This window comes from Camelus dromedarius, chromosome 25 (genome assembly GCF_036321535.1).
Source record: "Camelus dromedarius isolate mCamDro1 chromosome 25, mCamDro1.pat, whole genome shotgun sequence".
In the NCBI taxonomy this organism is placed as follows: Eukaryota; Metazoa; Chordata; class Mammalia; order Artiodactyla; family Camelidae; genus Camelus; species Camelus dromedarius.
This window is the reverse complement of record NC_087460.1, coordinates 16,752,539-16,771,995: the sequence shown is the minus strand read 5'-3', so window position 1 is coordinate 16,771,995 and position 19,457 is coordinate 16,752,539. Positions and strand designations below refer to the sequence as shown.

Genomic DNA, 19,457 nt, shown 5'->3' with positions numbered 1-19,457 from the left:
GCCTGGGTAAAAGTGAACCCACTGGAGGTCATTTCTTCCCATTGCTGCGATTCTGTGATTTCAGTCGTCCGTGAACACTGGAAGCCTGATTCTGAATGACCACTGGCTAACCAACCGACAAGGCAGCGTATGTCCCATCATTAGGCTGAGAGTATGAATGAATCAGGTATGAAACAAGAGTGTGAATGAATCAAATAGAAGCAGAAGAGAGGGACATGAAGGCAGGAGTACTTGGAAACACAGATCCAGGAGTCAAGGGCAGAGGGCGAGCTAGAGAAACTTTGCTGGGGGAAAGATAGCGTTCTGCTTACATTGGGGGCACAACTTGGGAAACGCTGTGCATCAAAGTTGAGGGCAGAGCGGTGGTTCTCACACTGCAGTGTGCATCAAACTCCTAGACCCCGTCCCCCGAGACTGCGGTTGACTAGGTCTGGGGTGGAGCCCTAATCCGCGTCTTACCATACATCCTGGGTATTTTTATTCACACTGTCCGCAGGCCACAGTCTCAAAAAAGCTGCTCCAGACATTTGCCCCCATCAGTTTCCTTCCCTAATTGTCCCAGAGCCTGGTCACCTGACCCAGATACAGACTCTGCTCATCTGCTTCCCTTCCCTCTCCTTTTGAACCTTCCACCTTCCTGCCCTCCAGCTGATCTGATTGTCACCTAGTTTTCATTTGTGTGAAATGAAAGGAATTCATCTGGGCTACTTGTCAACAGGAAGAATCTCTTAAAATATAGCTGAGATCAAAACAAATAAAACCACAACTCCCTGAGAATCCCGAGCCGCTCACTGCTTTATATGTAAAGTTCCTGATGACCAAACAAGCAGAGAAGGCCAGTATGGCTGGGGCACCAGACGGGAGGCGGGCAGAGAGGAGGCCGAGGAGGTTCGCAGGGTCAGGCCAGAGGGCGTGGAGTCGAGCTTGCTAAGGGGATTGTCCTTTATCCGTGGAGAAATGAGAAGCCTTCACCACCATCTAAATCCAACACCGCTTCATCTCTAGCGGATGTCATGACTGGAAATGGCATGAGGAGGTGGGAGTGACGGGAAAGTCTTGGACAACTGCCAGGTGTGGACACGGTGGGTGGGGAGATGATGGCACATTTCATGAGGCTGGAGATGGAGAAGGCTTGGAGGGGGAATGCAGAGAGAAGCAGCTTGGTTCTAGACCTTTGGTGTCTGAGGAACGTACGGGCCATGGGGTCAGAGGTTTACGACGTGAGGTTTATTATATGTACCTGATTCTCAGGAAAGAGCGCTAGGCTTGGAACGTGGATGGACTCGGGCGTTAGTAGATGGATGCTCTTTGAAGTGGTAGGTGTAGTTGAGATTCCTGGGAAAAGCAATTGGACTGAGAGGAGGAAAAGTTCAAGCTTGAAAGGAAAGGAAGAGGAAGAGAAACCTATAGACGTGGGTTGAAGAGGAGGGGTCTGAGGGAACGGGGCACGAAAGCAAGATAGGAGAGAGACTCCCAAAGGAGAGGGGGACCCGTGGCCCTGAGAACTCAATACAGAAGGTGCAGCCCTAAACTCAGCCCCAGGACTTGGGCTTAGCAGGTCGCCAACAGTCACTGAGAACAATCCGCTCTGAGTGGTGGGGGCCCGAGACAGACAGTGTGAGCCAGGGAGGCCGTGGGCTCACTCCTGAAAAGGAGAGTCTCTCCAGGTGCCCATTAGGGTCAGAGAGGCTGTGGTTCAAGGCAGCGTAGCCAGTGTGTCCTCTTCTCATCCCTGTCTTATGGAATGAAAGTGAAGTATCAGTTCTGAATCTTAGAGGGGATGGCGGATGAGATAAACACAGGTGGTGTTACAACTCAGATCGTCTTGCTGTCACTGAGCAACTGTATTTATACCCTCAGTGCATTGCATTTGCTCTTCAGAAGAAGTGTGTGTGTGTGTGTGTGTGTGTGTCTGTGTGTTTTGTTTAAAATGACCATCCTCCAGGATTTCCTAAGGCTCATTTCCTCATAGGCTGTGCACCCTGCTCATAGCGCAGCGGCATTACCTAAAAGCACTACCGGTAAAGGGCTAATAGGAAATCCAGGTTCCAGTTGGCAAAAGCGGATCTTCATCTGCCAGACGGGGGATTAGTTCCGGCTTGTCCCCGCTCTGTGTACTGCTCCCTGGTTCCTGTCTGGGGAGGCAGGCTGTGGGATCACAGTGACGGTGCTAATTAAATGTCAGTGGGCCTTCGCGCTCCGATTGCTGAGACAGGAGCAGGATGGAGAGGCATGTCAGCCTCCCGAAGCTCATTAGGGTCGGGGCGGGCGCGGCTTCAGACAGCTGCTGTGTGCCGGCGTAAATGGATGCTGAAAAGGGGGCTCACGGATGAGCTCCGAAAGGGATAAACACACACTTGTCTGTATAGTTTTAAGGAAAAGCACCTTCTGGGGGCAAGTTTGCCTTGACATGGTTTCCCTCCATCACCCCGTCCTTGGATTGACTGCATCACTGGTTCTAGAAGTGCCTCCTATTTAACTTGTTTTTAAAGTTGATCACTCCCACATGTTCAGCGTGGGCACAAACGAAGGGAGAAGTTTTCCAAAGTAATAAATTAAACACACATATCAGGAAAAGATCAGTGCTTGGGCTGCAGGCAGTGACAGGCAGCCGGCCCTTCCCAGCTGCTCCTGAGGGCCCTGCCATTCTCCTTTCTTGTGTGCTGCAATCTGAGTTTACCGTGGCACAGGGAAACAGTCTTAAAATCATAATCGCCTCTCCCCAGAATTACCCGGAGCTCCCTATCTCAGTAAGTGGCATGATTTTCTAATCAGTTACCTGGCTAGAAAGCTAGTGTTCATCTCGACACCACCTTCCCCCCTCCCCAGACAGACCTGCCCAGTCTCCTCACTCCTCCTGCCAGGGTCCTCCTCCTGCCTGGCCAGCTACAGCAGCCTCCTTCCCCTTTGCCTCCAGTCCAGGCCTTTTTAATCCACTTTCCACAGGGAGGAATAAGGGGTTGTTTGAAAATGCCAACTGGTTGTGTCTGTCTCCTCACCAAACCTTTCAGTAGCTTTCACTACAACAGGGGTTTGGGAGACCTTTAATGATCATGTGTCTGATTACACTTAAACAAAATTTTTTGGCTCATATTTATCAAGTACTGACTTTGTACCAGGTTCTGTGTCTCATGTAATCACAACAACTCTCTGAGATAAATATGAATAAAGTACTGTTACTGGGCAGGACTTGAACCCAAGTCTGTCCAGAGCCCGTGATGCTAACTAACCACCATACAGTCCTCCTCTCCAGCCGTCTCTGTGAGCATCCGCCTCTTGCACTGACGTGTTCCAGAATCCGCCCGCATCCTTCACTACCACCTGGTCCAGACCGCCGCCACCTCTCACCTGGATTGTTGGAATCCGTTCCGCTTTTATTTACCCCTGTGTTCTTTAGTGTCTTCTCCAACACGACTGTTGCACTGAGCCCTTAGGAATGTAATTCAGGTCATGTCACTGCTCTGCTCACAACCTCCTAATACTTCCGGTTTCTGAACAAAAGTCCAATCTTGTTGACAATGTGACCTGGCCCCCGCTACCTACCTCTCTGGCCACTTTCCTCCTTAACCTGCTCAAGCCACACTGGTCTCATGGCTGGGCTTTGAGCTCGCAAACATAATCCTGCTTTATGTCATTGAATGTACTATTTTTTCTGCCTTTTCAGTTTCTGCTAAAACGTTCTGACCGTTTCATTTAAAATGGCAGCCTCCATCCCCTCAGTGCTCATTACCGCCATCCTCTGCTTTCTTTTCTCCTTAGCAATTTCCTCTTTTGATAGATCATGTATTTGTGTCTTCCCAGGACCAGACAGTGCACTTTGTAAAGGCAGGAGCTTTATCTGTGTTGTTCGCTGTTACAATCCCGATGCCTGGAGAACTGCTGGGGACACACCATTATTTCATGAAGTATTTTAGAATGAAAATACAGGGCATACACTAATCATGGTATTTAGGCTCATGGTTGCTTAAGTTACAAAAAGAATTTTGTTGTTATTGTTTTGGATTAGAATAAGAGGGTATTTATCTTAATGTTAAAATTACAGATAACATGCTGTATGGATCGAACGCTGTTGTTTCATTTATGGATAATTCATAACCTCATCATATAAAACCAAAGAAGCTTAAAATGCAGGCGATAGTTTTGTCTGTAGTATCTATGTTTGTGGTCAATGCCTGTATCCTTAAGTGTCTTGTCTACCACTTAGCTGTGTCTACCAGTTTGCTCCTTTTAAGAATGGGGAACAGATTTTTCTAAATGAGTTTGTCTCTAAATTTTCTTTCCTCCTGTGCTCTCTCTTCTTTGCATGCCCTCTCTTTGTCTTTTCATTTGCGACCTGGGTAATTTAACTTCTGAATCACCAGATTGTTATCTAGTCATGCAAAGATGTTGGGTGTCCCAGAATGAACAAGTAACAAAATGCGTCTGTTTGAAGTTCTTTGTCTCTTTTCGGTTTGATTCAGCTGGTCTGAATCCTGATTTTGAGTTGAAATTCACCTTGCCACCTCATTTCCTCCTTTATTAAGTTTGCCTTTGAAAAATGCAGAAGTTGCCTTGCGCAATAATTCTCTCACTTTTGAGAGCCACTCTAACAAAAACTGACCTTTATTTGAAAAGCGGCTGTTGTTAAACCTAGAGGCAGCCCTCGCACGTTACTGCTCAGTCTGATGTAACTCAGAAATAGAAAGCTGCAGAGACCCGGGGCCGAAGCGCTTTCCAGCAATTGAGCTTGAAGTTCCTAAAAATGATCTCGTGGTGCCTCTTCTCAATTCCCCATATTTCCACCGCCGATTTTACATCTGGCGAATTTGTGCGCCTCAGATTGGATCCCTGAGCTCCCTGGCAGTGGGAGAGCTGTTGTGGAACTCGTCATTATGCTTCCAAGCCTTTGGTTAACCCACTTTAAAATGGCTTCGTCAAGACCACGAGCAAGGCAAAGCAACTGACTCCTTCTTAGAACAGGCGTATCGCAGAGGAGAGGAGACCAGGAATACGCGCTCCTCGCAGCCTGGCTGGTTGAGGAGCGTCAGGAGCGTTACGAGCACGGATCCTCCAGTAACTCTCTTTGATGTGGTCTTGTAGGTATTATGGTTATTTCACAGCCAGGAAAATTAGACATAAAAAGGTCGCGTGATTCGTCCATGCTCCCATGAAAGATCTGGGGCAGAACCAGAGAGAGTCCCTCAGTGTGGACTCAGTCCAGCAATTTGAGAGCAAGGCTTCTCTAAGTTTTCCCAGCCAACCATAAGACCTATTTTAATATAGACAAAGGTCTCAAAAAGATGGCCTTCTTCATCTCTTGGTGCTTTCCTTGGGGAAAAAAAAAATCACTAGAAACAGTGAAAGAGTCAGAATACTTTTGAAGAGATAAGATATGTTAGAATTCCTAATTTATTTGTATGGCAAGTAAATGACTGCTTTATTCCAGGAATAGGAATTAAAACATCTTTCACACTTGTAAATCATAGTTCAGTATTTTCTAAAAATTCATCTCTTTTAGACAATTGAACGCATATACCATTAAAAATTGGACAAATAAAAACACTCTGTGCCTGCCATCTACCCATCCATCCATCCATCCATCCATCCATCCAATGAACATTTATTAAGGAGCTGTTCTGTGTGGAACACCGTTCTAGCTGCGTCAGTGAACAAACACAACAGACACAAGAGTGAACAAAACAAAATTCCTGTCCTCCTGGGACTTACGTTCCAGGTGAGGGATACACACTAACATTAAATAAACAATAATTCACGCTCACATTTTGTTACTTTAATTATCATGGAGAAAGATCCTTCTGCTAGTGCTCCCCAAACACATTTGAAAAATCACTAGGGAGGGAACTAGATGGTAAATATCCAGCAAGTTTATTTCTAGATGTTTGAAGAAGCTACTAAAGTATTACTATCCTCTGTTCTCTGGGTCTGAAGACATGCATTACTTCCTTTACGGGAATCCTAAGACCCAGAAACTTCAAAGACTTGTCCTCATTTACATCAAAAAGAGATAGAGTCTGAAGAAATGTTTGTCTGTTATCAGTTCTACAAAACAAAAGCAAAAACTTCAAGTGTACATCATTCTGGGGTTCCCTGAGATGAGTTACCACCTTCTTTTTCTTATTAATGTTTATCTGTACTTGGGATAACCCACTACACATCTAGAATTAGTGTCTTTCCTTGCTTCTCACCCTGAAATCTTTTGTTTTGAAGAGGGCACTGCCAACAATGGTTAAAATAGAATATTTTTATGAAATACTGATTTCAAAGAAGATGACCTACTTAGACATACAGCTGATATTCACATAGTTTGTCACTCAGAAAATATTGATATATATTCTTGCATTAGTATCCCAAGCAGTTCAGCGTTATACTTCATTAAATTTTGCATGAAAAAATGTAAAATGACAGGTGTTTTCCCTTAAAATGATAACCTCTTGATAAAATACTATTATATGTAGCTTCTAAAGTTTTGAGGTAGGAGAAAGATGACCCGTTTTAGTTGAAGAAATGGAACTGAAGAATAAATTTGACAAATAATGGTAGGGAAAAACCTCGTTTTAGAAGGTAATTTTGTTCGTCTACTCTTTTCATGAAAATAAGTGTATGAACTAGTTTTATAAACTAATATATTTATTGTATGTTATATTTATATAAACTTTCTAATAGACTTTTTTACTTGAATGGAATTTTCATAGAGAAATCTTTTTAGAAGAGCAAAATGAGCTCAGAAATTGGAAGCTATGAGTGATGTGTCCAGTTTCTTTAACTAAATGGAATACTTTTTATATGTATGATCTCAGTGACCATTTTTTTTGAAAACTTTATTCAGTAAACTACTGTTATTAAGAGTATCTAAATGTTTACATTTTTCTTACAGGATTTTAAAGGAAGAAACTCCTTTGAAAACAATTGCTTCTTTTGTTTAGTTTTAGATCTTTTTTTTTAAAAGGGGGGATTTCCTATCAAGAATATAAATTGGTCCTGGTGATAAAATTGATTTAAGGACAATGGTTCTCAACAGTTGGCAGGATGGAAATCTCCTGGAGGGCTTGTTGAAGCAGGTTGCTGCACCCCACCCCCAGAGTTTCTGAGTCTAAATGTGAAATGGGCCCTAAGAGTGTGCATTTCTAACAAGTTCTCAGTGATGCTGCTGCCTCTGGCCCAGGGACCACACTTTGAGAACCTTCCTATTAGGATGAGGATTAGCAGCCAGTAGGAAAGCTAGATTCTTCATCATAACAATTCATAATGCTTTATGTCAAAACTTCACTACAAAGAAAACTTAACTGCTTTCAGTCACAAAAATGCATTGTTTCTTGCCTTTTTTCCCTTTCTTTGCCCTGCTTCAAGGGTTGAGCTATCAAATATTTATTTATTATAATCAGTAAAGGTATTTATTGATTTTCCTATAATTTCAGATAAACCCTAATGAATAGGAGTCTAGGTCATCTGGAAGTTAAGAGCTTTAACATTTTGGGCAAATTTCTTATCATTTTGCACATATCTTTATCTTAGTTTGGCCACTATTGTAAAATGGAAATAGTAAACTGATATCTAAGCACCATAAAGAGTTTATTTTAGATATTAGATAAATAAAAGCTGTGGTTTTTAAACTCCTTGGGTGATGATTCTATAATGTAGGGTGATGCTGGCTTTCCGGGGTCCCTCCTGCAGTCCTGCAGGGAGAGAGAAGGGACTAGTTCTTTACTTCCCTGTGGTTGTGTGTATGTGGCAGGGTTGAGAGAAAACAATCTTGAGATCACATGCTTTCTTTTGGGTCTGGGGTCCTTTGGGCTGGTGGTCCACGAACCCTCCACAGCTGCCTGGCAAGGTGCTCAGGGCATTGTGCCTTCTCTTTCCCACGGTGCCAAGCCATGTTTCTCAGAATGAACGCCCCCTCTGGTCTCCCTCCTGTCCTTCATCAGCTTTCCCCTCGATCACGCTTTCTTTGGGGGATTCTCCTTGGAATCTCAAGCCTATTTGGAAATCCAGAAAAATAAATATTGCCGTGTTTTCTCTTTCATTCCGGTTAGAATCCAGATTCTGCTTGAGATAATCTGGACAACTGTGTTTGACTAAGGAGCAAGGAAGTCTGAGAAAGAGAAAAGAGGACAAGAATTAACTTTTTAATAAAGACCGAGATGTGTTACTTTCCCCAGCTAACCCATTCCATCACACTGTTTGGTGGCCAGCCAGTGCTTTCATCTGCTTCCCAGAGCCCATCTCTAATCCTCTTCCTCGCTTCCTCTCATCCTCACCTCCCCAACTCCCTAATGTTGTCACCTCCCTCCTTTGGGAAATGCCACCATTTCCTCTTGGGGAAGGAACCCTTTGCTACTTGACTGCAGACGTGAGCTGGATATTAATGGGGGTTTCCTGCAGCAGAGGTTCTGTGGACTGAAGTGGGGAGGGTGTGATTCTGTCTCCCAGAACGACCTGAAGCTCTTCTCCTCTAAAGTGCCTTGGCGCACACGCCCCCCGCCTCAGTGAGTATGTTCTTGCTGAGACCATGCAGCTGAACTGTCCCACGTGAGAAAGCCTTTTCTTCTTCTCAGCATGGCTTTGGCCCTCCTTCTAACAGAGTAATAGTTCTGGCATCCACATGCTAGGAGAAGAGTTACTCTTTGGTTTGTTTTCTTTATAAAGGACCTCACAGTCCTGAGAGTATCTCTGGACAGATGGCACCATTCCTAAATATATGCTGTCTAAACCCCCAATTCCTTTTCTAATAGAAGGAAAAAGAATAGGTAAGGATCTCAGTTTATCTTGCCACAGTTAAGAGAGAAATTCTTTTATAGTTTGTATTTGTGTTAGCTTCGGCTGTGGATTGAATGTTTGTGTTCCACCACCCCCCACTCCCAAGTTTATATATGTTGAATCCTAATGCCTAATGGGATGGTATTAAGAGATGGGCCCTTTGGAACGTGATGGTGGAGCCCTTATGAATGGGATTAGTGCTCTTATAAAAGAGGCCTGAGAGACATCCCTTGTTCCTCCAATGAGGTTATAATGCGAAGACATCCAATTGTGAGGAAGTGAGCTCTCCGTGGAAGCTGAATCTGCCAGCCCCTTGATCTTGGACTTCCCAGCCTCCAGAAATTCAAGAAATACATTTCTGTTTATAAGCCACCTAACCTGTGGTATTATTGTATAGCAGCCTGAACAGTCTAAGACAGTTTCCTCGGGCTGCCATGACGAATTTCCACAAACTTGGTAGCTTCAAACAGCAGACTTTTATTCTCTCACAGTTCTGGGGGCTAGAAGTCCTAAAGTGTCGGCAGGGCCAGGCTCTCTCTGAAGGCTCTCGGGTGGGACCTTTCCCTGCCTAGTCTTAGTGTCTGATGGTTGCCAGCAATCCTTGGTATTCTTGGCTTGTATCATCCTCATCTCTTCTGTCATTGGATGGCATTCTGTGTGTGTGTGTGTGTGTGTGTGTCTGTATCTAAATTTCCCTCTTCTTATAAGGACACTAATCATTGGATTAGGGCCCACTCATACCCAGTATGACCTCATCTTAATTTCATTATATCTGCAAAGACCTTATCTTGAATAAGGTCAGTTTCACAGGCCCTGAGGGTTAGAACTTGAATGTATCTTTTCTGATGGACACTGTTCAACCCACAACACTATTCTCTACTCAAACTTCTCACGTGGCATTTAGCACAGCTCCAAATTCCACTCCTGTCTCCACATACCCATACTTCATGAAGTTGTTCATGCAGATTCCTCTCTTCCTGCCTGTGGACATTTTATCTAGTCTTTAAAACCTGTATCAGATGCATTTCTTACGTGATTCCTTTCCTAGTACACCAGCCAGATGTGATTCCCTGTATTTATGCCCTTCTTTTCCTTTTCTGTAATTGTTTTAATTCCTCCAACTAGAAAGTACGTTGCGTGAAAGAAAATGTCTCACTTACCTGTACAATCCCACAGTAGTGCTGCGTTTTGCACATAACAGGATCACGATCACAAAATCAGAGAAAAATAGATGTCTTGAAAATACAGGATTTGTGTATTTTAAGCATGATAGAATGAAGGTAAAACCTTAGTTTATATCCCCTTCTGCTGATTTCTCTCTGCTTCAAGCAACAAGAACATTTGGTATAAAAGTAGTGCGCCAGACCTAAGCAGATAAGGCAATTATTCTGACTTCAGGCTCCAGCTCGCTCTGTGATCTTTGGAAAGCTGGTTGCTGTATCGTTTTTACCCATTACTAGAAGTGGAGCTCACATGAAAAAGTTCACAGATGACAAGTGCCAGGGAGTCATTATTGCTGAACAACATTCAAGTGCAATTGCTTGATTTTTTTCTCTATGCTCCATCCTTACTTGGACCCAACTGAAATGAACACTAAAATCCTAGTGATAAGAAGATAAATTTGAAATGGTTTACTAAGGGATGCTCCTGAAATTAAAAGCCCAAGTCTTTCATCTTTATTCCCCAATCTTGAATTTTAAAAACTGCACAATGTTAGTCAAAGACCCTACTATAGGTTATACGTGTTTATGTATAAGGTTTGTACTTATGAGTGTATATATATATATATTTTTTTTAAATTTCTATTCAGTGTTGCATATGTATTTAAGTTATAAATATGGGGGGGTTATAGCTCAGTGGTGGAGTGCATGCATAGCATGCACAATCTCCTAGGTTCAGTCTCCAATACCTCTGTTTAAAAAAATAAACAAATTAACCTAAAATCATCTCCCCCTCTTAAGGAGAAAAAAATTTTAAACAAATAAATAAATTACAAATCTGTCATTATTAATAATGAGGTATGGATTTTCATTTTTCTTTTCAATATATAGTAAAAGAATCCTAGCCTTTTTTTCTTGGCAATCTTTCGCTATAAGGGATGTCTTGATTCTTTTATAAGGCTAACTATCCACCAGTGCTTTGATCCCTTCCTCACTGATATAGATGCATGTATCTGCCCATGAATTGCACTGCATTTTGTTTTAAAACTTTACTATCATGATGATAAATTGTCTCAGGGCTAGTTCTTCTATTTGTAGTAATGAGCTAATAAGAGTTCTAAAGTTATTTTGTTACCACTTCCCATAAATAGGAATGACAAATGTAAACCCCATGTCCACACCATATATAAGACAATTGTCACTATTTGGCCTCACAAAGATTGTTGTGGATTACAAGTGTTGCTGGGACCCTGAGATTTCCCACCTATGACATTATCCCTTTTAGCATTCAGTACTGTTGCCCATATTCAGACTCTCATTATTACTGCTATCAACTGTTGGTTGGTTTTCCAGACTATGTTGTGCTGTGACATCAGCTGATACTGTGGTGAGGGTCTCTGCCAAGTGAAGTTGGATGTCATAATATGAGTGCCCTTGATTATCTTAATTAGCTGTTTTCCAGTTTTTAATTAGGATTTAAATTAGATTTCTTACTGTGATGGTTCTTGAAAGATGTGCTGTACTTGTCCAGAAACTTGTCGAGTGTTTTCACATTTGGTTTCCAAAGCACATAGTATTAAATGATACTGTTGCATCTTTGGATGCTGGAGTTTGGTTTTTTTTTTTTTTTTTTTTTTTTTTTATGTGATTTGAAAAGGTACATGAGAGGTACAGCAGACACAATGTGGCCAAAATGAAGAGCCCAACACTCAGAAAAAACTGATGCCTCTGCTCTGCTTGGCTGCATGGTCATTCTGCATGATGTTTTAATAGAGTTGCATGATTAAGGAACTAAATCTAAAAAAAAAAAAAAAAAAAAAAAAAAACTATCGGGTATATGTTAATTAGTCTCCAAGAATTTGTACTGTGCTTTTATTAAAGTGTAAATTCGGACCAAGAGAGCTCTACATTGATACCAGCTGTTTTCACACATTCCAGAAATCACTGAGATATCTTAACTTCTTCTGTATTTTGTCTGTATAATGGGAAGGCTATCCTTACTTCATGAAGGAGTCAATTCAGCATTTATTGAGTACCCAGTCCCTTCCTCTCCAGATAGTTTACAGTCTAGCAGAAGGGGATATAAGTACATGAATGACTATGAGACAAGAAAAAATATTAAGATGTTTTATTTCTGTAAACACTGTAGATTCTATCATCATCTGATGTCTAATCAGATTTCTTTGGCCTTTCTCTTTTATTGAGGGAAAAATCAGATCATTTACTGAGACTTATGAGTCTTTGCTCACTTAAACATATAATGAATGTCATTAACTAACCTATTTCTTTATTGATTCAACAGATATTTATTTTTGTCTATTTGATGTACCAAGTTCTGCTTTTGGCTCTAAGAATGTAGAGATAAGACCAGGCACTTTTCCTCAAGGATGTCACAGCCCACTGGAGAGAAATAATAGTTTCTAAGATACAATATGAGAAATTATGCTATTTAGATGTGTACAGGGCACTGTCTGACACAGACCAAGGGAAACAAGCTAGGAGACATTAGTCAGGAAAGTCCATCAGTTACAAAGGATGTAAAAGACATCCAGGTGAAAAAAAAAAAATGGTGCAGTTACTTCTGTTTTATTTGTATTTTTTAAGTATATGTTTCAAATTTTCCAAGATATGTAGAGATTACTTATATAATCCCACATTGCTTTATGGGATGAATGTCTGAATACATTAAGGGAGCCCTAGACATTTTATTTTTTCAAGTGCCTTTTAGAATGCCCTTTGTCTGCAATCAAACAAGACAAATAGAGGATCATTCATTAAGACTAAAGGAAAGAGAGAAGCCCTACTACGTTTCTGTGAAGCAGGATGAAATGAAAATTGTACAGATTTCTACTATTAATTATATCACATAAGATAGCAGTATTGGTTTCTTAAAATAATTATAGCGATTTTGGCTATAAAGTGACTATAAAGAAGTAAAAGCTTTTTGATAAACAAATTTATAAGAAATTATTCAAATTAATGTCTCCCCTTGGGAAGCCATCCATTATTCAAGATTTAGGCGGAGGGTATGGCTCAAGCAGTAGAGAGCATGCTTCGCATGCATGAGGCCCTGGGTTCGATCCCCAGTACCTCCTCCAAGAATAAATAAATAAACAATTACCTCCCCCCAACAACAACAAAAAACAAACGAGCAATACATTATTCAAGATTTAAAGATTTGCATTCAGTTGATTTAACGAATGTGTATTGAGCATCTACTATGTGCCAAACACTGTTCAAAGCCTTGGAGATACAGCAGTGAACAAAACAGCTGAAAACGTGTGTCCTCTAAGAGCATATGCTCACTTTCTTATAGGGAGAGAGAACTAATAAACAGACCAATTATCTAATGTGATATATCAGATCATAGTGTGCGCTATGGAGAAGAATAAAGCAGGAAATGGGGTTAGATGTGTTGGGGAGGTGGGCGAGTTGGTCTTTAAAAGCGTGGTTGTCGTTAAGACCATATCTGAAAGGACTCCTGATGGAGGTGAAGGAGCAAGCCTGGCAGGGATCTAGAGGAGGAGAATCCAGGCAAAGGGAACAGCAGCTGCAGCAGCTCTGAGACGGGAGCCTGCTTCTCGGGTTGAAGGAGCCCAGTGTGGCTGGGAGTGTGGGGAGGGTGTTAGGAGCGGAGTCCAGAAAGGTAGCGGGACCAGATTCTGTCATCCTTCTTGGCCATGGTGAGGCCTGGGCTCTGATTCTGAGTGAGTTGGCAGCTGTCAGAGGGTTTGGGGAAGAAAAGAGGCATGATCTGATCAAAGGCTGGTTGTGGCAGTTACAAGGCTGTTGCAGAATTCCAGATGAGGGAAGATGGTGACTGAGACCAGGGCGGCGGTGGAGGTGTGGGAAGCAGTGAGTGAGAGACACAGATTAGATGAGAAACACTCCTGAAACCTGATCGTCCCAAATCACTGTTCTGTGTGCTCTGTCAATAAGCTGCATTTCATGTATCTCACTCTGACGGACCCTTCTTAACCAGCACTTCCTTGTAGCACCCAACTCCAACACATTTCTTTAATCCACATTAGAAGTTACAATTCATTGATCCGATCACCTTTTCATTGTCCCTCCTGGCTTTATCTCCTTCCTTATTCAGCTTCGATTCCATGGTCTCATATACATTCCCTGCATAGACTCGTAACTTCCACCTTTCCCAGCAAAGCCGCAGTCTCATCAGTTACAGCTCTGCTTCCTCCATGCCTGGACCCCGACCGCTGAACATTGCTGGCGAAAAATGAAAAGATGCTCGTTGGTCTCACTTTGACCATAGCAGACGGGAGACCCTTAGGGCTTCCTGACAATCCAAGTGCATTCCCCAAGTCCACTCACCTTCCCTAGCAGACTGTTTCATACCCTTTCTTCCTCCAGTTCCCAGACGCCTCCTCTCTCATCCTCAGTGTCAGCTTCTTACTCACTGAGGAAATAAAAGTAACCAGCAAAGAACTACTCTGTGTTTCCACCATCACAACTGCCCACCACCCTCCGCCTGTGCCTGCATTCTCTGCTGTCACCGTGGGTGAATTTGTTTCCATCTGAGGCAACCTGGCCCACTTACACACTACATCGTTCCATTCTCACCGGGTCAAGACATTGCTTTAGCTCATGTGCCATCTCTCTCAAATTTAAACAAACATGATATTATCATTGCCATCTTAGGAAATCTTCCCTTTCACCCTACCCCTTTCTCTAGCTACCACCCTGTTTCTCTGCTTCCCCTTACAGCAATACTCTGGGAGAACTTCCTACACTCGTTATTTATACTTGCCCTCCTCCCATTCTTACTTAAACTCACTACAACTAGGTTTTCACTGCCTGAAACTTTTGCTGTTAAGGTTGCCCATGACGACTTCCAGGTTGGTAAACCCAGTTACCCCTTCCCAGGCCTCATTTGATTTGACACAGCGATCACTCCCTCCCTCGTCAAAGTTCTTTCTTCGTTTGGCTGCCAGGACGCCTGATTTTGTGGGTTTTGTTCCTCTTCACTGGTCAAGCCTTCTCAGTCTGCCTCTCATCTTTCTAACCTCCATCAGAGTTCCTTAGCTCTCCTTTCTCTGTCTGAGCTTACTTTCAGTGATCTCATAAAGTTCATGATTTTAGATAGATATCAGCCATGTTCTGACAACCCGTAAATGTACAGCTCCGGCCCCAACCCCTGCCCAGGCTCCTGACAAACCCACCAGCAGCCTGTGTGCTGTCTCCTTCTGGATGTCTTCATGTGTCCCAAACCGCAGTCCTGGTTTTCTCCCCCAAATATGCTCTTCCTGCATTTTTCTTTAATAAATGGCATTTCTAAAGTTTCAGTTATACAGGTCAATAATTTGAGGGTCATCCTTAATGCCTCTCTTTTTCTCATGCCCCGGATCCAATTTGTAAACAATTCATGCCAGTTTCACCTTCAAAAACTGGCCATTTCTTAAGACATGTGCCATCATGCCTAAATGATTACAATAATTTTATCCTTTGAAACTCATTAAGATTTTTAGAAACACCTACAGTCACAAGTCTTATGACTATGATTTGTAATAAAAATCTGTGTAATTCACATTTAAGTCAAAAATAAAATGTAAATATAAACAGGAAATGGCTTTCTTTTTTTTTTTAATAGACTTTATTCTTTTAGAGCAGTTTCAGGTTCACAACAGAAGTGAGGAGAAAATACAGTTCACACACAGCCCTCCCCACCCACACATACATACTCCCCTACCCGCAACATCCCTCATCCTTTTGGCATATTCGGTACAATCGATGAACCAACACGGGCACATTATTATCAACCAAAGTCCATGGTTTGCATTAGGGTTCACTCTTGATGTTGTACATTCTGTGGGTTTAGACAAACGCATAATGACATGTAGCCACCACTATAGTGTCATACAGAATAATTTCATTGCCCTAAAAATCCCTTGTGCTCCATCTATTCATCCCTCCCTCCCTCCCCCTCCCCAAACCGCTGGAAACCACGATCTTTTTATTGTTTCTGTAGCTGTGCCTTTTCCAGGATGTCATGTGGTTGGAATCGTACAGTTCGTACCCTTTTCAGACTGGCTTCTTTCATTTAGTAATATGTCTTTTAAGTTCCTTCCATGTCTTTCATGGCTTGATCAATTTTTTTTTTACAACACATATATTTTTAAATTTATGCATACATACTGTTCATTGTTTCTAAGAATGTTTAGAGCTTTAGCTTTTTAAACTAACATAGTTATCAAAGGAATAAAGCCAACCACAAAATAAGAATTAATTCAAAAAGATACATACACCCTGCTACTAACAGCAACATTATTTATAATTGCCAAGATATGGAAGCATCCTAAGTGCGCATCAATAGTTGAATAGATAATGAAGATGTAGCATAGATATATATGGAATAGAATGCAATTCACCCAAAACGAAGAAGAAAATGGCTTTCTTGAGTGATTTCTAAATATCTCTGAAAGCCATTGTAAAATAATAGTTTCAAAAACGAAGGGTAACATCAATGGAATGAATGTTTAACTTACCAAATTATCAGTAACAAGGATAATGTTTATTTGGTTTTATAGGTTCTGGATTATTGTTTAAAATTTGTCTTCATTGTTTATACCCACAGTTTGTATTAATACTTCACAAATAATATAAAGACTTATTTATTGCTCTTTAATGTTGATAACATTGATTCTGGAACCATACAGCTTGAGTTCAATACCGGTTCTGTCATTAGCTCTGAAAGCTATGTTATCACAGACAAGTCCATTAAATGCTTTGTGCCTCAGTTTTCCTACCTGTAAAATGGGGGTAATGAAAGTGCATACTCCAGTATTTCTTACTAGGATCAAATGAGATCATGTACTAAAGTATTTAGGATAGTGCCTGGCACAGAGTAAGAGGTAAGAGTGTTGCTAGGAATAAAAGAATTGTATGGCAGATTCTTTGTTACTGGAAGCCCTCAAGGAACTTGAGGCTTACTGGAAAATCTGAAAGTTTAAAGGCATTATAAGGTTTTAGAGATTGTTCAAAACAACCATAAAAGAGATCATCTGAAGGCAATAGGTATTATTCATCTACAGTGAGAGAACTAGCCAACAAATGCCATAGACATTCAAATGAGAGAGAAAGATTGCTTCTATTAACAGCAGTTTAAGATAATTTGTGGTGAAATTTTTGTGTTTTAATTGTTCAGTTTCAGTTACAATAAAGCTGAGATCTGAACTCATAAAGCACCAATTTTGACATATGAAAATGCAGAAGCATCAGACTTTAGTACAAATTGCTAATTGTAGAGCTTTGATTTGATGCCATTAGAAATATAGATACCTATGTACGTGTATGTAGGAAGCTGCCATTTGTACTGGTACCGCCACCCACTGAACTATCACCCTGCTCATCAAGTTACTTTACATGTGTATCAGTCTAAATTTATTATAAGGAGTATCAGTTATATTTCACTGTGGGCCTTCCTTCTTTCTGGCACAATTATACATTTATTGAAGATATAAATGTAATCAACACGTAGTAATTGAAGGAAGACCTACTCTGGGCAGGACACGGTCTTCTCATACTAAGAACATACGTCATCCAATAAAAATGTAAGATTGCCATAGTGATTTCATGGTTTATGCCCTTCAAATAGACATGCTTTCCTGAAATGGAATTAATTGTCATTAACCCCAGAACTATGAATCTTTGTATGTAAGTGGACAAAGTAATTTCAAAGTTTGTCCCCAGGCAAGGGGGAAGAAACCTAAAACTTTTTTTCTCTCTTTGCCCCTCTAGTTGGCCCGCCACAACAAGCTGTTACAGCACATGCTGAAGCCAGGATCCGATCCAGACAATGGAGACGAAGCCTTGAAGTATTATGCCAACCATACTGCACAGATCGAGGTAACCATCTGTTATTTCTTGAAAGGGACCAGCTGTAAAAAGATGTGTTTACTTTCTATTTCAGGCCAGTTTCATAACTGTTTGCTAGAACAATGAAGCCGAATCCAGTGATATAAACTGTAAAAGTACCAAGAGGCGATGTGAGGGGTGATCTATAAAAAATGTGTTGTGAAACATCACATCTTTCAAAGTTGTCCTTTTTTTTTCCGACCAGAACTATACGTAAACTCTCTTTTGTAATTAATAAGGTCATTTTTGTTTTGTTTTGTTTTGGCCCTGGAAGCCAATCATTGCAGAGCAGTGGAATTTTAGAGACAGGATTATTATAATTGACACTGTCACTCAAGAAAAAGTTTCTTTTTAAAAACTGTGGAAGGCTTATTAAAATAGAGCTCTCTGTGTAAGAAAGTGTTCAGAGGGGTAGGAAAAACGGAAGGCACTAGTCAGGTTTTCATATTGATGGAATGAGTTTGGAGTGGTTTAACAGTTTGCATTTCACTCTGCAGCAGTTGACTCCCATCTGCATAAATGAGACCTTATTTAAGGGCCGGCGGTATTTCAGGAGGTGTGGGTCAACATGGCCTCAATCATGATGTGTCGTGAGACCCATCTGGCTGTCATTTCTAGCTACGGTATCATTTTGACACTAGTTGGCGGAGCTAATCAGACAGAAGTGAGGGGAGTAGTTGACGCTTGTCACTCATAATTTACAGTCACACATGCATTCACTTTGGCAGGTATTTTTTTAGTTTTCAGCAAAGTGCATAATGGTATCACTGCTATTAACTCTCAAGATGTGTGTAATATAATAAATACATAATCACTGTGCCTCACTGTTTACAGTTGCCAAACCTTTGTGATAGCGAGCGCTATTACCTTGTGTCACAAAACGGATCCCTTGCTTGCATTTACAAACATGAGTAGCTTTGGTGGGAGACTGGACCTAGTGCAGCCCATGAGCTGGACCAGCGGCAGAGACATTGCTCACTACATCAGGGGCTCAGGAACTGGGATAAGCCAGCAGAGTCAGGAAGCTGGAGACACTGATGCACATGGATTGTCAAACCGCCAAGGTTCTGAGGAAGGGGATAAAGAAAGTGCATACTCCAGGATTTCTTACTAGGATCAAATGAGATCATGTACTAAAGTATTTAGTCCAGAGCTAGTGGTTAGGAGAGCGTGTCAGGTATAGTAAGCAGAATGGGTCGGTGGAGTAGCGGGTTAGCCAGGACAGGGCTTGGGTTCACGCTTGTGTGTGAGAGATGGGGGCTATGGTTGAAGTTGGACTTTTATTGGTTCCCAGCAGTGAGGAGGGATTTAGCTGTAAATACATAAATTTGGTAAATGTTTACTGAGCATTTACTCTCTGCCAATTACATACACATACAGAAGATCATTTTTTTATAGTCATTGTATAAACAAAGGTCAAGGAAATGAGGAGAAAATAAGCATTAGCTGTGCCTGGGGAATTTCAGGGTAAGTTTCACAGAGAAGGTTACCATAAAGAACGTGTTCAAAATTGAGTAGAGGTTTCTCTCTGCTAAAGTTTGGGCGTGGGATTTCAGGTAGAGTTAAATGAAGGGGAAGGGAATGAACACAGGAGTGGGATGACTCTTTTCAAAAGATTACTCTGGCTGCTGTTTGGACAAAGGATTGGAGAAGGGCATGAATGGGGCTAGG

At 41.6% G+C, this 19,457-nt stretch overlaps 1 protein-coding gene across 2 annotated transcripts in view; it reads left to right on the top strand.

Moving 5' to 3' along the window:
* ITPR2 (inositol 1,4,5-trisphosphate receptor type 2) overlaps positions 1–19,457 on the top strand; it is a 419,018-nt gene that overhangs the window by 302,210 nt on the left and 97,351 nt on the right. For both annotated transcript variants that reach the window (XM_031443910.2, XM_064479133.1), the window contains exon 46: positions 17,670–17,777. In XM_031443910.2, coding sequence (XP_031299770.1) covers positions 17,670–17,777 — 108 coding nt within the window. The remainder of the gene's footprint in view (positions 1–17,669; positions 17,778–19,457) is intronic.